We start from the raw sequence: 22,048 nt of genomic DNA on the forward strand, positions 1-22,048 counted from the left end.
TTTTTATTCCAGTTTTATGAAAAAGAAAGAGAAAATGAATATAAAAATGTATGAAAATGAGATAGAGAGGAAGATAGTTTCTCCAAATGAAAACAGAGCTCAATAAATTATGGTTTTTGCAAATTTTAGCCCAGATTTGGTTAAACACCACTTTTGCAAAGCTCAATGAGAATGCTATAATTTAAGAAAAAATATAAAATCAATTTATGTGGTTGACCTAAAAAATAATGTTGCTTGCACACGGTTGGATTTTGCATTTTGGCACACTGGCAAAATCCGTCAAGTGTTTTAATGGGATTTGACTGCAGGGACTAAATTGTTATTTTGGCCAACTCCAATGACTTCTGAATTATTTTTTTATACCGCAAAGAGCGATTTGTAAATTAGGTGTAAACTGATTTTACAATTTTACTTATAGTTTACAATGTCACTTATTTTCTCACTTTTATATATATATATATATATATATATAAGCCGAGTTCTAACTTAGAGTTGGCCTAGAATTGTGACACGTGGTATGAACCCATCATTTTTAAGTACTGAACCGGTCTCTTAAGTAAAAAACTTATGAATTTTAAAGGTTGAACCAGTTTTGTCATTATTTTAATAAATTTATTGTGCTTTAATGAAAAGATCATTGGTGTAGCACTAAGTGGTAATAATTTTTTTAAAAAATCTAAAATTAAAAACTTTTTCTTATCATATCATATCCTATCATATTCATGCAATATTTTATGTGAAAAGAAAATATTTTTTAAATTTTAAAATTAAATTATAATTAATAATCCCGTGCATTGCACTGCACGGGTTATCAACTAGTTTTACACCTTGTTTTCAAACTTATTTTTTAAGATCAGTTAACAGTCGTTGTCACTATGATGCAAAAGAGCACCTTTTTTTTCCCCCCCCCCCCCCCCCCCCCCCATATTATATGATATTTCCGATGGCAATAAAGTTGGATCTCACACACCAAATTTACACCTTGTGATAATTTGCTCCTGCTAAAACCCTCCCCTTCCCCCCGCTTTGAATGTATACTTAAGAGATTTTCCTTAATATATTTACATTCAGTTAAATATATGTATATTTTCGGCCTAAAATAGAGTAATCATGTAAGCGTCTTGCTTGTCAAAGGAGATTGTTTGAACAAAGTTGGTGAAAATACCGAACCGCAATAATATTTAGAGGGACAAGATCACATTGGGTTGAAGATACAAGGGCCCATACTGTGGTCAAAGAAATTGCATGAGAGAAGGGTGGGAAACCATGGGTTGGGGACTGTTGGGAGGATCTCCACCAACTTCATGTGGGTGTCGGGGTGTGTCCCCATTTGTTGTTGCTTTTGGCCATTAAGGCTTCACCCTCGCCCACCGCACCGTATCTCGGAACAGGATTCATTCGGATTAAATTTCATATATATATATATATATGTGTGTGTGTTACTTGCGTTATCACGTCATTTAAAATATTTAAATAATATGACAACGTGTATGCCGTTAGATGCTATAAAATCTAATTTTAACCGTGAAATAAAGAGAATCCCAAAATGTCAATAGACTAGTTTCTTATGCGAACATCAAATTAAACACCAGTGATTGACACTCAACCAAGACTGTCCTCCAAAATTGGCAGTTGGAACCAGCTATCTCTGAAGCCCACGAACTCTTGAGTCTTATTCTTGGCTCATCTATATAAAAAGTTCATCTCAGAGAAAATTAGCCGGCACATAATCTAGTTAAATGAGCCATCTCTACTAATCTAGTTCCCTCTTTTGTCCCTTCTCCCAATAGCATCTAAACCCTCCTAGTCTAGTTCCCTCTTTTGTCCTGTTTTTTGTTTTTGTATTTGTATTTGTTCGGTTGAATTTGCCTAGGAAAAAAAAAAGACTGATTGTATCATTTATTTTTTAATGCATGTGTGGATCAAATCAGGCGTGTAAGATAAGTACACAACACATCGAACAGCACAAATCTGTACAATCTTGACAAGCTATTATCTAGAAAATGGCAGCAAATACATCATGAAGTAATAATTACAGCTAACAAAAAGTACAGGTAGAGAATCACTACTAGAGCCTAAAAACCAATCCACCCACTAACTATACATGAGGAAATCATTGCTCCATTCCCTAAAAACAGAAAATCTCTACAGGCTAGCAGAGAAAGAGAATCTTACCAAGCAGATTCTACTTCATTTGCCATAATATGATGATAAGATATCTTCAGCTACCACTATGTTAAAAATGAGCTGAAGACAGTTTCATTTCTTCTTTTTTGTGAAAGCCGATATCCTTCCAAGAAATCCAGAAGCCTTTGTTGATTTCCTTTCTTTAGAAGGATTTGGAGAGTCTCTAGAGGCATCAATATAAGGTTCAGGGCACTCTCGATCATCATCATACTCGACATCTCTTAAGCATCGGAGCAATTCCAATGCACTTGCCTTGCCCCTGTCATTGCAATTGACAGATATATCAACAAGAGAAGGAATGACACCCTCATCCATGACCAACTGACAATACTGAACACGTTGAGAGCACAGTGAAAGGAGAACAGCCACTGCATTTTCTTGATCCCTGTAACTGCCGGTCGCAAGTAGTCCAGCAAGGGAAGTAATGCATCCATTAGTTTCAGCAACAGAAATCCTAGCCTCTTCCAAACTGCATAAGTTTTTCAATAAAAACGCACAATTGCCTGCAACAGTGCTATCAACTAAGAAAGGAACCAATTTTGGGATGCATTCCAAAGATACAATGTGGGAGCAAATATCACTATTTGAGGACAAATTGCACAGAATTTTAATGGCCAATTCCTGGAAATCTCTGTTATTAGAGTCAAGCATCTTCAGGATGGACGTTAAAGCACCAGATGCTTCAATTTTAGCTCTACAATCCGGATGGCCAGACAATACTTCCAATATTTCTAGAGCTTCTTTTGTTATTTCTGAAATGATAAAAGTGGCCAAGAGACTAAATGCTTCTTCACGTAAGTACGAGATACCACTCCTGCATGATGCAAGACACAGCAGTGATTGTATTATACTGGAGCAATGCATAAAAACAACAATTTTATGGTTCGAATTGTCAAACGTTATGCAATTCCACGTGGAAAAAGCTACAGACATAAACCGACTGAAGGTCTTATAAAAATCTTATTATATAAACTGGCTAAATATATTGAATAGTGAATCTTCCCTACAAAACACGGCAATTCTCAATTTACAACGAACCAGGCCATGTATTGAACTTGCCACACCAGTTAATGCATATTAACACAATAAGAATCACCTTAAATTAAAAGGTATCAGATGCACCAGACCAGAAGCCATTGTAACTAGTACCAATCAACAGAGAGTAAATTACCTGTCTTTGCTCACAAATGCCAACAACAATTGAGATCCAGCTTTTTGAGCTTTTACATCACGCAGGCCATGTGCATCCTCCAAAAACCTAACTAGTGGTTCAACAAAATTGTCATATGATGTAAATTGACAAGCTTCTTCGCTGTAATCCAGATACTTTTTGACATTTTCAACAATTTCACATTGGGATTCCCATTGAAGTCCAGCCAGTTTAGATAGAAATTCCAAATCTTCCTCATGCATAGTTCCATAAGATTGACATTTGTGCTCACGTTTTGTCTGCATAGGAATCAAGTTTAGGCCATCTGCTATCCTAGTGTAGGATGAATCCGAAGTGTAACTAGTGTCTAAAGATCCAAGTGACATATTGCTGATATCCATAGGAAGACGTAGATCATTCATAGAACTGCCAAAGCTGGCAATGGAAGTGGAGGAAGTTTCCCAAGAATGAAGTACTTGTCGTGGCATAGTTGGCTCAGGAATGGTGACTCCATACCTCACGCACCACTTTGATATTAAATCCTTCATGACCGTGTTTGGAGTCAATGACAGATGGACCAGTTTCATTTTTGTCTTTGGACATGTCTCATTACCCTCATCAAACCATTTCTGTATGTATGTCCTCTCAAATGTTTGTCCAGATGCAATGACAACAGGATCACACATCAATCTTGAAGATATAGGACATTTGAATTCATCAGGAGGTATAGTTCTCCTTAGGATGTCGACTTGAGCCTCATGCTGCCCATTTCCTATACGTGATTCCACATCAACAGGCTGGCTATATGCAGAACCATTTCTGCCATTCTCAAAAGCAAATGCTCCTTCATTCTGAACACGGTCATGACTCGATTGCTCTTGCAGGATTAACTTTCCGTATTTCTTCAATAGATACAAAAGATACTTTAAAATCCTTGTTTTTCTTGGATCACTATCACCAACCTTATCAAGCTGCTTCTTGATAGATCGTTTCTCTATCAAGATAGCCTTTGGGGATGTAATACGAAGTGTTGAAGCTGCCAATTGAAGAGCTGTAACTTGAGAGTTTTCCATTGAATCTGATGCAAAATCGCCCTGCTGGAGCAATCCTCGCAAAGCCTTACCAGCCTCTTCTTCAGATGTGCCCAGGGTAAACGTTGCTCTCCTAAGATCATCCATGATGAGAGAGATCTGTAAATGACATTTCATCATTAGCTGCATGAAGTAACTCAGGCTCAGACTTTTTTTTTTTTTTTTTTGAAGAAAGAAAGGAAGAAACTATGGAACAAATATAGGGTGGGATTAAGACAGGTTGTCACCCACAAAGTATTTGAACCATGAAAAGCCCGATTAGAAGAATATTGCTGTGAAGTACACCATGGAGTGAAGCAGGCTTTATAGTTTCTCTGCAAGATGGTTTCTAGGTTTTTGCATATGTAAAGAGGGGGAAGAGGAGTATTAACAACTCGATTGAAAGCAGGTAAAATTGGGAAATGGGATTGCATCCCTTTAAATAGTTCCATTTGTGGGCATACAAGCATCAGAAACCACAGAATCACCTTATGGGACCAGATACACCCATATAACTAGCACTTTCAAAATCAAGTGAAGTGGTTGGGTTAATATACAATGATACTATTAGCATGTCTATAGACCAGGGAACAATAATCTTGTACGTTTTGAAAAAAGATATAAATAACTGAGGAGCTGCTCTGATAACATTTTCACGTGATAATTTCTTCTTCTATCAATATATATACATCCACTACCTCATCTTTCTTTTTCTTTCTTTTTTTTCTTGGTTGGATGTGGAGGGAATTGAAAAGGAAAAAAAAAAAAAAAAGGCTCAAGTGCAATTTGACAAACCTCTGCAGCCAACTCAGGTTGAACCATAGTTTTAATTTGGCCTAAACGTTGCTCCAACAAATTATTTAATTTTTGACAGCGCGAGACTACTGCATCCCCTGTTACTGCCTGAAAGTAAATTGCAGTCCTTATCAGCTATGGATTGAGATTTAACTATAAAAACAATATTGAAACAAAATTCCGATTATCAATAAAGAACAAAGGCTTGTTAATTCCATCAGTTTGAGACAGGTACTACATGTGACAACAGGCGAGCAAGCGGTCTAACACACATATGCATGCACTTTACACAAAAAAAAAAAAAAAATTATGGAGGAGCAAGCTTATTGGAGTGCTCATCAACAGCAACACTCTAGATCGTGTGACAATGGTGGAGCCAAGGGTGGGCAAGAGGGGGCAAATTAACCCCCTGGCCCGCCACTCAAGATATGATTAAGTAATGCAAAATGAGTTTACCAAGGATTGTTGCCAGTAGGGCTAGAATAAAACCACTACTGACACAATCAATTAGCATAAGCAGATTATCCTAATCTTCTTATCCTACTCCAGTAAACCTTATACAGGTTTTGTTCTTTAACAGCAGCAATTTTTTCATTTTTCCTTCTCTTCTCATGTCCACCGGCATAGGCAGCATGGACCGATCAGAAATTGCTAATCTTAAGATCAAAAGAGTAGATTTAGTTTCCATCATTTTCCTTTTAGTTGCTTATGATGATTATCACTTTGGTGAAATACACCAGAAAGTTTTCATATTAACCTACTTTCTTTATCCTTAATCATTGAATAAGTTACGAACCAGGTAAAATTTACTAGAGTTAGAGTCGCTGCACTTCTGAAGATGTAGCTTGGTTTTGTCAATTGCACTGTTTAACAAGCATAGTTCCTGTATTCCTGATGAGCATCGAGGGCGAGCCGCTTCAATAGAAGGAAATATTCTTGATATCCTATCAACCAATTTCAAAAGTTCTGTGCACACTAAAAAATGCACCTGCAATCATGATCAGATGCACAGAATGAGATGATGTGATGTGATATAAACATAATAGTTGAGTAAACGCAAAGATAATATTCAAAGACACAAAATGAGCTCAGATTTAAACATCATTCAATAAGATTCCACAAGGCAACCACAGTGCTTGTCATTCTTGAGAAACAACATCCTCTCCATCAGAATAAGAAAAAACTCCATTGTAAATTTGATCAAAACCTAGGCCTTCTGAGAAACAGCATTTTGGGGGCAAGTTTTCCATCTTGATCAAAGAATAGTAAAAGCTAGTTTCCCAGTTCCTATTTAACTTCAGCAACTTGGATATTTAAACCTCTGTGAAACCATAAAGGATACACAATATTTTTCTTTTAACAGAATTAGAAATTAGGCGTACACAGGACATATTATCTTACCCTTGTGATAGATATTTGAATTTTACCAGCAAACTTGTCAAGACAAGCACCGAGGAAAAAAAAATAGAAAAAGAAGGAAGTTATTAACCCATTATTTATGATAAATTTTTAAACCTCTTTTATGCATGGGTGAAGCCATCAAAAAGCATCAATATGATTCCGCATTATGAAAAGACCCTCAGGATAAAGGTACCTTAAAGGAAGAAGGATCTGGCAGGTTTTCAACTACTTCAGCAACATCAGACCCCATTCAAAAAAGGGGATTGTCTTAGATCTGCAAGCTCAACAACAATGAAAAGTATTACTTACATGCGTTCATTACAAAAATGTCTATCCAAGTATCTAACATAGTGCATCAAATCAAGATACTGTATACATAACCATTCCACATGCAAAGCAAGAATCGGAGTAATAGAATAACATCCAAAACAAAACAGCAAAGCTTCACACTTGAAACATAAACCTTAGTATGGCAAATCCAATATACAGCACTTCCACATGCAGCACGATATATGCATGCTCAAATAGAGTTGTTCATCAAACTCACATATGCAGTATACTATAATTGCTTCTCTATTTTTCTTTGAGAGAGGGAGAGAGGAAAAAAAAACTATTGTCAACCAAATGGCAAAATGATGTAAGAAAACTCGCAAAACAGCAGTAACTCCACCATCTTAACTTTTATTAGAGTTGAGACTGACCAAATCTCAAACATTTTTGATTGACCAACTTGAATATGCGACAGCTAATTTATACTGAGTATCAATTTCAAAATTCTGTGTGTCATAGGTTACTTTATTATCGTTAGGACAGAACCCCTATTTCAATTGGCTTGAGGGATGAACACTGGAGACTATGAAACACAATAAAGGATCCGCTTCAGTTACAATCTCCAAAGGCAAAAATTTGGCTATCCTTAGAAAATAAAAATTAAATTTGAAATTGTGAAGTGAGAAAATAAATAAAGAAACCTCTAAGTTATGTGTTAAGTTTGAAGCTTAAATAAGAACAACAATAACAAAGCCTCACCCCGTGCCGTGAAAACCAGAACGATGATCAGAAAGCTCTATCACCTCTTTTCTCGGAAGCAATTAGACTCTGAGACCTTTCTTCAACTAAATAGATAGCAGTTGAACTGCCAGAGACCTCATACAATCAAAAACGAAAGCAACCCAATTCTTAAACCACCGAATTCCCCACACAAATATACCCCCTTCAGACAACAAAATTCAAAGCACTCCCAGTATCTTGCAATCAACAATAGACTCTAACTACGGAAAATAGCCACAACCCAGCTCTTAAACCACAACAATTCCTTCCAATTCATCCATACACCAATCAGACTCTAACTATCAGAGTATCTTCCACGCGGCTCTCCCATAGACAAGCAAGAAAAACTCTGGAGAACAGTACAAATAGCACATAATCTTCCTGCGCATGAAAAACCCAAATCCTTACTACCGAAACTCCTTCATGGAGAAACCCAATAACCGATTTTCCAAAAGAACCAGGAAAAAGATCACCAATCCAAGCATTATAGCTACCAACCAAAAAGGATTTCCAGAAACCTCAAAAAGCGCGAAACAAGAGAACGAAAGAGAGAGAAAGTCCGAAAGCCTATCTATAATTGGTTGGTCTAAGACTATATAGGGAGAGGGAGAATAAGACCCGTCAACGAGCTGATTTTCCTATGAAATTCACCACGCTACTGTTTCAGGTTATACGGGAGAGAGGATACATACGGACAGCAGCAGGACAGGGTCATAGAGAGAGAGAGAGAGAGAGAGCACAAAGGCACCAATCAGTTAACCGAATCTCCGTTACAGCACTGTGATACCTGAGACAGTATCTACACCGTCTATCTACGAAAAGCTCTGTTGCCGCGTAGGCCCACTGTGAAATCTAAGCGTGACTTTAGCGAGACTGTGACGCCTGTCGTGGAGGGTTCCCTCTTCCCTGTGATGCTGACTAGAGAAAATTGCTGCGTCTCCATGCGTAGCCGCAGACACAATTGAATTCAGAGGGGTATCCATAAAGGTCAAAAGGAACCTTCTCTCAGTTCTCAAATGAGAAGGGGCAGTTTCGGAATAATGAAGTCAATGGAAAACCCATTCTAAATTTGTATTAGTCTCCATTCCCCCGATTCCCTACCAATGATCAGCTCCATTCTTGCTGCTTCCACTAGTTTATGTTACTTTATTGGGGCGGCAGGTTATTGATATTGAAAATTTGAAATAGGGTGGGATTGATTGAACGTACTTATTTTACTCATTTTATTAATGGGATTATTTTTGTTGATAATCAGATATAATTTGATATCCGTCATACGCCATGGATTCATGTCAAATATGCACGCTTGGAGCCTCCGGTATGGCCTAGATAGATTAGACTCAAACCGAGCCCTAATGAGATTGTAAAAGGTAATGTGTCAGCATAACATAAAAAATGATTTTTCATAATTATTTGATCGAATTCTTTCAAATTTAAATAAATAATTTAAAAGAACAATGATGTTTTATTTGTTGGCTATAGAAAAATGGGTTGGTGGGATAGATAACTTCTTACCAAAATATTGAATGCCGTTTGCAAATGGGTACTACACGTTTACTGCTTGATGGCTCTTTTTTATTTGTTTAATATTTTATTGTTTTTTCTCTCTTCTTCACTTCACTGCATTCTCGCCAAAAACCAAAAAGGCATACATAATCGAATAAAGGGGAATGTGATTTGACATGTAGTGCCTACGTGAAGACCTTCCACAAGAAAAGGCTGGGCTCAGGCCCAAATCTCTAAAGCCCATTTCAGGCTCAGCACAACGTACGCGTAGTTAACAGCCACGTAGTTAAGTTAAGAGACCATTATAAATAGATTCTCTACAATTTAATTTTTTATTATTATTTATTGAAAATAGCTAATTAAAAGTTTTTTTTGTTTTTTTCTATTTTAGTTCACGACTTTTCATATACCTATCTATTCTTTCTCTATAGATATTCTTTCTTTTCTTTTTTTTCTTTTTTCTTTTTAATTTCATTTTCTAGGCAAAGAGAGAAAGAAATGAAAGAAAAGATCATAAAGATTGGAGTTAAGTACATGTGGTTTAAAAATTTTATTTTTTGGTACTTTAATTTCATTTCACTTCATAAATAGTATTTAGATTTTGAAAAAAAATACTAACTTGGTACTTCTGTTATTTTTTTCGTCCAAATTTTAACGGACGGCCACGTGTCAACTAATGAGAGTTGACACATGGCACAATATAAAAAAAATCAAATAAAAATAAAAATCTTTCAAAATTAATAAAACTTAAATAAAAAAATATTAAAAACTTTTTAAATTTTTTTTAAAAAATGGCGGTTAAGCTACCTCCATGGCCGGACTGGGGTGGTCAAACCACCCACATGGGGGTGGTTCGGCCACTCCAGGCTGGCCAAGGGGGTGGTTGAGCCTCTCCCTTGGGCAAATTGGGGGGTGGCTAACCATCCCCATTTTGCCCAAAAGCCACCCTTTTTTCTAAGTTTTTAATATTTTTATTTTTTTAAGTTTTATTAATTTTTTAATTAATTTTTAATTTTTTTTATATTGTGTCACGTGACACGTGACAATCCATTAAAATTTGAACGGAAAAATAGACGAAGGTACAAAGTCAGTCTTTTCCCAAAACTCAGGTATTATCTATGAAGCGAAATGAAACTAAAGTACAAAAAAATAAAATTTTTAAACTATAGGTATCAAAAATGTCTTTAACCCTAAAAATTTATACACTCATCTATAATATTACTCTAAGTTTGGTAGATAAAATACAAAAAACATTTAATTTAGAGAACAATATAGAGATATATTTTAGGAGTTTGATCCGTCATTTTACAACGAAATCTAAAATTCATAAGTTATTATAGATGTCAAGGAAGTTCGGTTTGAAAAAAATAGCTACTTTGAAACGTAATTAATCAAAACACGAATTTAAAAACGCAGTTAAAGATTTGATGGAAACGTTTTGAATAGAGGGATGAAAATTGGGTTTAGTTGGTGAGAATTGGCCGGAGAATTTGACAAAGCTATGGTAGCTAGCTTTGAAAAAGCCCAAGTAATATATTTTTCAAACAAATGGACTCATTCCATTAATATTTGCAAATATATATATATATATATATATATGCTTTGATTTTAGTGAAGAGTATCACGTGTTAGAAAGAGAGGGGGTTTAAATGGAAGAAGTAAATACATTATCCTTTCCTACGCCCAATGGCCGTATCACGTGTTAAAAGAAAGAGTAAATAGTAAATAGTAAATACATTATCCTTTCCTACGCGGCTACGCCCAATGGCCGTCGCAAGCGCATAAGCAGAAGTGATATCTGTTTGACTCGAAAGGCCAAGAGACTGAGACGCATACGCGGATACGCGGCATTCGCACTTGGCTAGTAAAATGGTTTTGCTTTTTGTTTGACCGCCTGTTTCACATTTCTATCTCTTTTTTTTTTTCTTTATTAATTACTAGTAATGTTATAAAGAAGGCTTACGTTTTTTTTTATAAATTGACTTTTAAAATTATTATTGGATTAAAATTTAATAGTGATTTATCGTACATCTAATTGTTATTTTAAAATGCACATCAGTTTTGAAAGGATTTAAAAAGGACATGAGTTTTTCTTTTAATATTACTTTTAACTCTCTTCTCCTCTATTCATTTTCAATACTTGTACACAAGTTACAAGGACACCCTACGCGGGCAAAGCAACCTAGAGAACAACACCCTCTACAATCTCCCATGGTTATAGTGATTTTAAACGGCGTGTTATATTTGGGGTTAAGAGTCTGGCACATCATTACTCTTTCTTAAAAAAATGGTTATTTCATTAGAAAAATGAAATAGCTTTTATTAAGAATTGAAGAATGTGGAATACAATAGTTTTAGTGTTATAGTATATGATAAACATCAAACACTTGGAATACTCATTCATTCATGAGTCATGAGAATAACTATTTCAAAGTTATTTCATTTCACTTTCTTTCATTTTCAATAAAAATTATTTATTTTCCTAAAGAAATAATCATTTTACGTACCAAACGTAACCTAAAAGTGTTAACGCATTACCTTACCCAATTCATGGTACCTCATAAATAGGGAGCGGCTCGCCTCTAATAGATTTAGCTTCAATTTCCTCTAATTTATATTTAGTTTTGCCGGTTAGCTAAATAAAATCTAAATGCCCAAAATAGTGGATAACAGTTTATTCCGACCTTACTGAATCCCCTCATCCAATCACTCACCTCTCTTTATCCTCCATGCCCAACCATACCACCATAGCCGCCACCAAAACCCAATACTCCATATCCCCTTCTTTCCCTCTTTTCCCCTCCAACTCCTCCAACTGAGAAAGCTCGTACAGATCTTATCCTAGAAAATCAGAGTAACAATAAAGAAGGAAAAACCAAACAAATAGTGAATTGTCAAAGCTTTTCACAATTTGTTTTATTGATCATGGTGAAATATATACACATACCATTAAATCATATCCCAATAAATTTGGGATTGCAAACTAATAAGAATTGATCACAAATTACAAACCAAATAAAAAAAAAAAGTCAAACCAACAACTATAATTAAAGATTGCAATCAACTAAGGTAACTGATCGAGACAGATCTTCCTTCACACCTACAGAAACAGCTGATCTTAACCTCCTCTCAATTTACCCACTGAGAGAGACTGACACCAACAAAAATAACAAAAAGATATTTCAAATCACCACCAGGTAAAATGAGCTGAAGACACAAGTTTCATTTCTTCTTTCCTGTGGCAGAAGAGGGTTTCTTGGACTTTGATGACATCCATCCAAAAAAGCTGGATCCCTTTGATGACTTCCTTTCTTTAGAGAGATCTGTGGAGTCTCTAGAGGCATCAATATGAGATCCAGGGCACTGTTGATAATCTTTCAAGAGTCGAAGCAATTCCAAAGCACTCACCTTGCCCTTGTCATTACCATTGACAGATATATCATCAAGGGCAGCACTGACACGCTCATCCATGAGCAGCTGACAATATTGAACACGTTGAGAGCAGAGCGAAAGGAGAACAGCCACTGCATTTTCCTTATCCACATGACTGCCAGTTGCAAGTATCTCAGCAACAGAACCAATGCATCCATTAGTTTCAGCAACAGAAATCCTAGCCTTTTCAATACAGCATAAATTCTTCAATAAATATACACAATTTCCTGCAAGGGTGCTATCAACTAAAAAAGGAACCAACTTTGGGATGCATTGCAAAGATACAATGTGGGAACAAACTTCAGTTGTTTTTGAGGACAATTGGCACAGAATTTTGAAGGCCCTTTTCTGGAAAAATTTGTTATTGGAGTCGAGAATCTTTAGGATGGAAGTCAAAGCACTGGATGCTGCAATTTTAGCTCCACAATACCGATGGCGAGACAACAATTCCAATATGTCAAGAGCTTCTTCTGCTGCTACTTCTGAATCAATATAAGTGGCCAAGAGACTAAATGCATCTTCACGTAAGTACGAGATCCCACTACTGCATGAAGCAACACAGAGTAATTATGGTATTATATATGAGCCAGCCACATAAGCAATGTTATCATGGTTAAAAGTCAAAAACTTACAAAGGAACCAACAATATTATGGTTCAAACTGTATCAACTGGCTAAGCTTTAATAGTGACTCTTCCCTACTTATTAAAATCCCACAGTTCTCAATTTACAAGGAACCAGATGATGAACTGAACTTGCCACACCAGTTTGATACATATTAACACAATGATAATCATCTTAAATTAAAAGATATCACTTAGCATCTGGAGACAAGCCTTTGTAACTACTACCCATCAACAAAGAGTAAATTACCTGTTTTTGCTCAAAAATGCCAACAACAACTGAGATCCAGCTTTTTGAGCTTTCTCATCACGCAGGTCATGCGCGTCCTTCATAAATCTAACAAGTGGTTCGACAGAATTGGCAGATGACATATGAAGAAAAGCTTTTTCACTGTAATTCAGATGCTTTTTGACATCTTCAACAAATTTGCATTGGGATTCCCATTGAAGTTCGGCGAGTTTAGATAAAAATTCCGAATCCATCTCACGCGTGTTTTCATGAGATTGAAATTTGTGCTCATCTTTTGTCTGCATAGAAATCAAATTTAAGCCATCTGCTATCTTAGCATGTGATGGACTAGAAGTGTAATTAGTGTCTAAAGATCCAAGGGACGTGTTGCTGAGATCCATCCGAAGATGTAGACCATTCATAGAACTGCCAGAAGAAGCAATGGAAGTGGAAGAAGTTTCCCAAGAGGGAAGGGCTTCTTCAGGTAGCATAGTTGGGTCAGGAATGGTGACTCCATGCCTCATGCACCAGTTTGATATTAAATCCTTCATGGCCTTGTTTGGAGTCAATGACAGATAAGCCAGTTTCATTTTAGTCTTTGGACATGTATCATTACCCTTGTCAAACCACTTCTGTATGAACATCCTCTCAAATGTTTGTCCAGATGCTATTACAACAGGATCATACATCAATCTTGATGATATAGGGCACCTAAAGTCCATAGGGGGTATAGCTCTACTTAGGATGTCGACTTGCGCCTCACGATGCCCACATCCTATAGGCATATCCGCATCAACAGACTGAATATATGCAGAACTACTTCTGCCATTCTCAAATGCAAATTCTCCTTCATTCTGAACACAGTCATTATGTGATTGCTCTTGCAGGATTAAGTTTCCATACTCCCCCCATATTTTCAAAAGAAATCTTAAAATCTTCTTTTTTGGATCAGTATCACCAACTTCATCAAGCTTCTTCTTGATAGATTCTTTCTCTATCCAGATAGCCTTTGGGGATGTAACATGAAGTGTTGAAGCTGCCAATTGAAGAGCTTCATAAACCTCAGATTTTTCCATTGGACCTGATGCAGAAGGTCTCTGGAAGATCAATCCTTCCATAGCCTTAGCAGCTGCTTCTTCAGATGAGTCCAGGGAAAACGTTGCACTCCTAAGATCATCCACAATGCAAGAGATCTGTAGATAACATATGTTGTGACAAAATAATTTTAGAATCCCAAAGAAGCAGAAAATAATAGAATAAAAATAACTTTATCACACAGGACGCCAAGATTTATGTGGTTCGGCTTAACAAGCCTACATCCATAGACGAAGACGACTAGAAGAATTCCACTATCAAAAGATGGAGTACAAAGCGTAGTATGGAGAAAAACACTCTAAACCCAAAGCTCCAACACACCCAAATCTCACTCCCACACAAAAGAAAATTAATGACAAAAGACAAAATACTTTCTCTATCTCCAGGCCTTGCGGAGTTGCAAAATGGGAAAAAACTAAAGTTAAGGTGCGACCATTTCTCAACCTCTTTCCACACTTCACAAAAGGCCGAATAGAGGCATCTTTTGTAGGAGATAAAGTCGGTGATCCTTTTTAGTGTTGTGCCTGCTAAAACTCCAAAACCAAATAGGAGAGAAAAACAAGTAGGCAAGACTGAATACAAAATTGGCTAGGAAAAGGAGTACGGGTTGTGTGAAATTCCAAAAGAAAATCAACTTGAGATAGTGCTAGGCCCACGTGTGTTGACTTGAGGAAATCAAGTCATTCACACAACATGTTCATCTTTAGCTGCACCAAGTAACTGAGGCTCATAATTTTATTTTTTTTATTTTTTGTGAAGAAAAATAGTAGAAACTATGGAACAAGTACAGGCTGGGACTGAAACAGGTTGTACCCATAGTTTCTGAACCATGAAAATCCCCTTAGAAGAATCTTGCTCCATAATGCACCATGGAGCAAAGCAGGTTTTATAGTTTGTCTGCCAGAAGTTTTTGAGGTTTTTGTATATGTGAAGAGGAGGGGGCAGAGTAATTAATAACTAGATTGAAGGGAGGTAAACTGGGAAATTCGACTACATCCTCTTTAAGTAGTTCCAATTTGGGATACAAGCATCAGAAACCAGAGTATCACTTCATGGAACCGGTTACACCCATAGAACTAGCACTTTCATAATACAGTAAAGTGGCTGGCTTAATACACGTATTATTGGCATGTTCAATAGATCAGGGGAAGAACAGTATTGTACATTCATCAAATATAAGTTTCCTCTTGTATCAATATTAATATATATGCATCAACTACCTCATGTTGTTTACTTTCTTGGTTGGGTTTGGGGGACAGGGGTGGGGGGATTGAAAAGAAAACTCGAAAAAAAAAAGAAAGCACAAAAGAGCGTGAAATTTCAAGAACCTCTAGTGCCAACTCTGGTCGAACCATAGTTTGAAGATCGCCTAAACTTTGCTCCAAAAAGTTCTTTACTTTTTGACATCTTGAGACTCTATCCTTCACTGTTACTACCTGGAAGTAAATTGCAAGCCTTATCAGCTAGATATTTAAGCATAAAAACAATAAAGGAACAAAAACAACTACTGGATGTGACAATAGACGAGCAAGCAGCCTAACAAACCAGGTAAAGTTTACTAGACTCTGTGCAGGACTTGAGAAATTGCTTGGCTTTCTCAATTGCCTCGGTTAACAAGCATAGTGCCTTTCTTCCTGATGAGCCTTGAGGGCGAGCTGCTTCTATTGCAGGTAATATTTTTGATATTCTATTAACCAATTTCAGAAGTTCTCTACACATTAATAATGGCACCTGCAATCATGAATAAATATACAGGATGAAAAAATTTGATCTGCTATAACAGAATGGTCAAGTAAAAGCAACAAAAATATTCGAAGGCACAAAATGAACACGGATTTGAACTTCATTCCGTTAGATTCAAACAGGGAAACCGCAGTGCTTGTCATTTCTTGAGAAAAAACATCTTCTCCATCACCAAAAAGAAAAAAGATCTCCATTCTCAAATTGATCAGAGATACCAAACGCTGGTTTTCCAGTTCCTAGTGTCACTTTCAGTGACACCATAAAGGAAACACAATATTCTTCTTTCAAAAGAATTAAAAATGAGGTGTACTATAGTCATACCCATGTGATAAATGTACAGAATTTTACCAGCAAACTAACAAGACATACACCAAAAAATAAAAGCGATTAACCACATTATTTATGATAAATATGTAAACCTCTTGTATGCAAGGGTGAAGTCAATAACACGCATTTATGCTGCAAACCTGCTGTAAATACAATAGGACTGCACAATTCCAACTGAAGAGGAATAAAAGACCACCATGACAATACCTTACAGGAATAAGGATCTGGCAGTTTTTCCACTACTTCAACAACATCAGACCCCATTAAAATGAGGATTATCTTAGATCTGCACGTCCAATAACAATAAAAATGCGTTAATTATACATGTTTCTTGCAAAAAATCTATCGATAGTATCTTACATAATCCATTAAATCAAGGTACTGTATACATGACCATTCCAAATGCAAAGTGACAATTTGAGTAAGAGAATGACATCCAAAATAAAAACAGCAAAGGTTCACACTTGAAACATAACAACCTTACTTTCGCAAATGCAATATACAACATTTTCACATGCTACACAATATATGCGTCGACTGTTAAGAGTTGTTCATTAAGGTCACGAGAGAAGTATACTAGTCTACTAGAATTGCTTCTCTTTCTTTGGAAACAATTACTGTCAACCAAATGGAAAAATGATGTCAGAAAACTAGCAAAATAGCATTAATTTCACAGTCTAAAGTCATTAGTGCTGAGAGCCTGAGACTAACCAACTCTTAAACCATCATTATAATTGACCAACTTGAAAAACCTTATGGAAATTTCACTCTTAGTTATGCCATACAAGTTTCAAGTTTAAGTATGTAGGAAATGGTTAATTTAATCATTTAATTAATACTGAATCACTTTCTCTTCCTTATGGGTTCAAACTCTTTCTCAACAAGTGACACCCAACACATGAGTTAGACATAGTAAACCATGGAGTCAGGGTTTTTCAGAGCCTCTACTTTGACACTAAATTAAATCACCAATTATCCCAAAAAAAAAAAAAATAGGGTAATTAGTGATTTAACATTTCAAATTTGAATATACGGTCCCAGGGTACTTTCCTGTCCTTGGGTGGGAACCCTAGATCAATTGGCTTGAGGGACTAACATTGGAGGCTATGAAACATAATAAAGGTTCCACTTCAGTTACAATCTCTGAAAGTGGAAATTAGGCTTGTTAGAAAAAAAAATGAAATTATTAAATAAGCAAATAATAGATAAAATAACCCTCTTAAGTTATAATCTTAGTTGTTACTCAAATAACAATAACAAAAACAAAGCCTTACCAACCCCGTGCAGTGGAAAACAGAACAATGGTCAGAAAGCTCTCTGCCTGTTTGCTAAAAAGCAGATGGACTCTGCGACTTTTCTTCAACTAGATATAAAGCAGTTAAATCGCAACCCAACTCTTAAACTACAGATTTCCCCACAAATACACCCAGTTTACAAAAGGAAAGCCAAAACCCTCCCAGTATCTTTCAGACCACCATAGACTCTAACTAAGGAAGAAAGCCACAACCCACTTCAAATTTTCAGAGACCCTACACAGTTCCTTCAAATATCAACTCCAAGTCTCCAAAAACTATATCACATAATCAAAGCCAAGAAGCAAGAGAGCCCAGGAATTGATTCTCCAGAAGAAGCAGGAAAAGAGCATCAAATCCAGCTGATTTACTGAGAAACATTTAGCGAAAGAGGTGAGAAGCAGTGAACTAAATTTCAGAGAAAGCAAGCACGTGCCATAAAAATAAAGGTGAGGAACATCTGTGCTTCTCGGGACAAGAAAGACTTTGCACGACCGAAAAAGAAAGAGAGAGAAAGAAAGAAGCGCGAAAAGTTTATCAAATTGGTTGGTATAACGCCGTTTTAGAGAGATAAAAGAAGAGGGACGCGGGACATCTCTGACCCCCAAGTAGCCCACCAATATATATATATATATAGTCCAAAAAAAAATAAAAAAAAATAAAAATCTCTTTTTCTGAAATAGCAAGGAAGGAGATGCCCTTGGACTCAATTATTGCATTAGAATATGGTATTATAATCGTTCACGTACAAGCTTTTTTTTTTAACAACGATCACGTCCATGCTGACTGGATATCCACTTAAGCAATTAAAAAAAATCACAAATCATTTCCCATTTTAATTGGATGACGATGACTTAAAAGTGGCAACGCGACCTGCGCTCCTCTTTTTCATGTTTAACAACAATTAAAAAAAAATAAATAAAAAATAAAACACACAATCAACCCTATTCCTTTTTCATTCCCGACGACCTCAAAAAGGCATGTTCCACGAAGCTAAACATCCCAACGACTTTATATCAAAGTATCAAACTGGTTTACCCACGCTTAAACTGATCATATATAGGGTTACAGGGACAAATCATCTTCGTGGCTAAAGGGATGATAATGTTTAAACCATCTCCTAATGGCATGATCGATTGAGGGTAGTCGAATTATTCTTATTTTTTAAAAAAGATGGTTTGGCCACCTTTTTATAAGTTGCACCTCATGCATGCAAGTCACATATTTAATTTCTCTTTTTATGTATTATTGTGTGTCCTCTCATATTATGATTTAATATTATTGTAACTAATAGTGTAAATTACTTTATATCATTTATATTTGGATACTAGGATCAATATCCAATACCCTCAATGTAAGCGCGGTTTCCTCAGGGGTTAAAGGGCAGCTGCTGTGTTTTCTTTTCTTTTCAGAGTCTATTACCTTTTCCTTCCACCATGGGTAGGAATATTATCTGATGACATGCACAAACTTTTCTTCATTGGAAGTTTAAGAAATCAAGGTTTTGTTAATACCTTTTTGGGCGTTAAAAGATGAAGAAAACTCACCTCATTTTTGTCGATTCATCAATTTCTGTGTCATTGCAACCTTCGGTGCATCCAGAGAATGCTAACCTGTCCATTTCATATCTGAGATGAAGAACTAAGAAAGGGCCCTATTGCCTTAGAAGCCTGATAAAAAAGCTCATTCAACTACGAGTCATTTTTGATAAAGCTAGCTCCCAAAGTGACAGGTAAAATATATCAAATTACCATTTTGTATATAAAAAAAAAAAATGTCACCTTTTTATCATTCTAAAATACTCTTATTTTTTTAAAAAAATTAATTAATTTTTTTAAAAAAAAAAAAGAAAAAAAAGAAAAAAACTAAACAAACCAAATTGAAAAATTGGTCCTTTTTTTTATCTTAGTTTTTTTAATTATTTTTTGTTTTTTGTTTTTAAAAAAATATAGATATTTTAAGAAGAATGACAAAAAAATGGTTTTTTTTACACAAAATGCTGTCACTCATGTCACTTTGTGAGGTTTTGTTGATGGGACTTTCTTTTAATATTTTTGTCTATGATGTTACACTTTATAATTCTCTTACAACACGTGTCAAAACAATGCGTGATTAAAGTCAACAAAAAATAAATTTACAAATATACTTGATGCGAAGTATACAAGATGACAGATATACCCTCATCACATTTCTTATACATGCACATACACATATATATCCTCACAATATATCCCAATGCTAGCTTATTCGTTCAGATAGTTCTCCTCAAACCTCTTCTTGACGTACAGCAATTAACCATGAAATCAAAGCTGTTTTTGGCTGCAGCAACCATGGTAGCACTCCTCTCAGCCTTCATAGCCTTTAACCAAATCAATTCTGCCTCTCAAGCATCCGGCCATGAAGACATGTACCCTATACTTTTCCTAACACTTTAGCTTTAATATTTATTATTTTAATATAAAATATTTATCTTCTCTCTTCTCTCTTTGACTTTCAATGGAGATTGTGATGAGAATTTGTAAAAAAAAAAAAAAAAATTGTAAGAATAAGTAGAAAACTTGTATTTTGTAAATAAATGATATTTTAATGATATAAAGAAAAATAATGAAATATATTGTGGAGTATACTTTGAATAAGAAAGAAACAAATAGTTTTGTTGGTTCAATTTAAGGAGAAAAAAAATGCTGAGATTGCTGTAATACTGGGCTTGTTTGGCAAAGACATATACAGAATAGAGTAGTGAGTAGTTAATTTTGAAATTAGTAAAAAATAATGATGTAATATAAAGTAAAAAGAATTTGTATAAAAAAGTGAAAAAAAAAATTTTGTATTGTAGTGAATTTTTTTATTTAAATAGTAATAAAAAATTATTTATGTGATATAAAAAGTGAAAAAAAGTGAGAATGTTTTGATGTTGATTGTTATTAGAAAATGTAAAAAAATTAAAAAATTGTGAACAGTAGAAAGCAATACTTTTTTCCGTCCTTGTTGTTTTCAAATAAGGCCACAGTGGCCTTGTTTGTTAAGTTACATTACATTACACGATAGTGGAAGATACTGTTCATCTAACTTTTTTTACATTTTTCAATAACAATTTATATCAAAACATTCTCATTTTTTTCACTTTTTATATCACATCAATAATTTTTTATTATTATTCAAATAAAAAAATTCACTACAATACAAAATTTTTTTATTTTTTTATACAAATTCTTTTTATTTTATATCACATCATCACTTTTTACTAATTTCAAAATTAACAACTCACTATTTTATTTTGTACGTATTTTTGTCAAACAAGTCTAATAGTTTGGCAGGGGCCAAAAGCAAACAGAATCTGAATAAAGGAGAGGACCTTGATGTGACATGTGGACCCTGCGGGTCTACTTGACAGCCTGTATAAACACAAAAGACAAGGCCCATGCAGAAATATCAAAAGCCCATTAAGGCCCAGCACGCCAATAATTATTCTTTATAGATACGCGTATGGAAAAGCTACAATGGATTGTACGGGCTCACGTCAGGGATGGAACGTTTAAGAGAGTGGAAAGATTATAATAGATTATCCAACGTGCATATATTAATATATAGCTTTACAGAGGAAGTAATATATATAGTTAAAGAATTTGTAGGTCCTACTTAAAAAAAAAGAATTTGTAGGTCGTTGCACTTTAGGGCTTATTCGGCTAGTGACATTACAGAACAGAACAGAGTAGTGAGTTGTTAATTTTTGAAATTAGTAAAAAGTGATGATGTGATATAAAATAAAAAGAATTTGTATAAAAAAGTAAAAAAAATTTGTATTGTAGTGAATTTTTTTATTTGAATAGTAATAAAAAATTATTGATGTGATATAAAAAAGTGAAAAAAGTGAAAATGTTTTGATGTTGATTAGTAGTAAAAAATATAAATTTTTTTTTTAAAAAAAAAAAAGAGTACATGAACAGTACTGAAATGTATTGTTCCTTGACAAACAAGCCCTTAATTCCCGAATGAGGATAGGCTATAATTCGCCGATTCAATTGTAGTCAATTTGGATAGCCTTTATGAGAAAGCGGGTGCATAGCTCATTTTTAGTAATCTTATTAAAATAATTTTTTAGTCATTTTTTATGAAGTAATTTGGTAAAAATGTACAAAAATTACTCTC

The 22,048-nt window shown here is 35.2% G+C and overlaps 2 protein-coding genes across 3 annotated transcripts; both read right to left on the reverse strand.

The window, feature by feature from the left end:
* Positions 1-1,936: 1,936 nt before the first annotated feature.
* Positions 1,937-8,427, reverse strand: LOC133862919 (U-box domain-containing protein 5-like). Its single transcript, XM_062298839.1, has 6 exons — positions 7,633-8,427; positions 6,797-6,877; positions 5,999-6,190; positions 5,203-5,310; positions 3,359-4,527; positions 1,937-3,001 (listed from the first exon to the last, which is right to left on the reverse strand). Exons 2-6 carry the CDS (start codon positions 6,851-6,853, stop codon positions 2,260-2,262), a joined length of 2,268 nt encoding a protein of 755 aa, XP_062154823.1. The 5' UTR covers positions 6,854-6,877; positions 7,633-8,427; the 3' UTR covers positions 1,937-2,259.
* Positions 8,428-12,050: 3,623 nt separating this feature from the next.
* On the reverse strand, positions 12,051-18,477 carry LOC133862902 (U-box domain-containing protein 5-like). Of its 2 annotated transcripts, XM_062298815.1 has the most exons (7): positions 17,882-18,477; positions 17,658-17,750; positions 16,815-16,893; positions 16,083-16,268; positions 15,866-15,973; positions 13,464-14,635; positions 12,051-13,135 (listed from the first exon to the last, which is right to left on the reverse strand). In XM_062298815.1, exons 3-7 carry the CDS (start codon positions 16,869-16,871, stop codon positions 12,382-12,384), a joined length of 2,277 nt encoding a protein of 758 aa, XP_062154799.1. In that variant the 5' UTR covers positions 16,872-16,893; positions 17,658-17,750; positions 17,882-18,477; the 3' UTR covers positions 12,051-12,381. The 2 variants fall into 2 exon arrangements, with proteins under 2 accessions (XP_062154799.1, XP_062154798.1); XM_062298814.1 differs by lacking the exon at positions 17,658-17,750.
* Positions 18,478-22,048: the final 3,571 nt, after the last annotated feature.

Source organism: Alnus glutinosa, chromosome 3 (assembly GCF_958979055.1).
Source record: "Alnus glutinosa chromosome 3, dhAlnGlut1.1, whole genome shotgun sequence".
Classification (NCBI taxonomy): domain Eukaryota; kingdom Viridiplantae; phylum Streptophyta; class Magnoliopsida; order Fagales; family Betulaceae; genus Alnus; species Alnus glutinosa.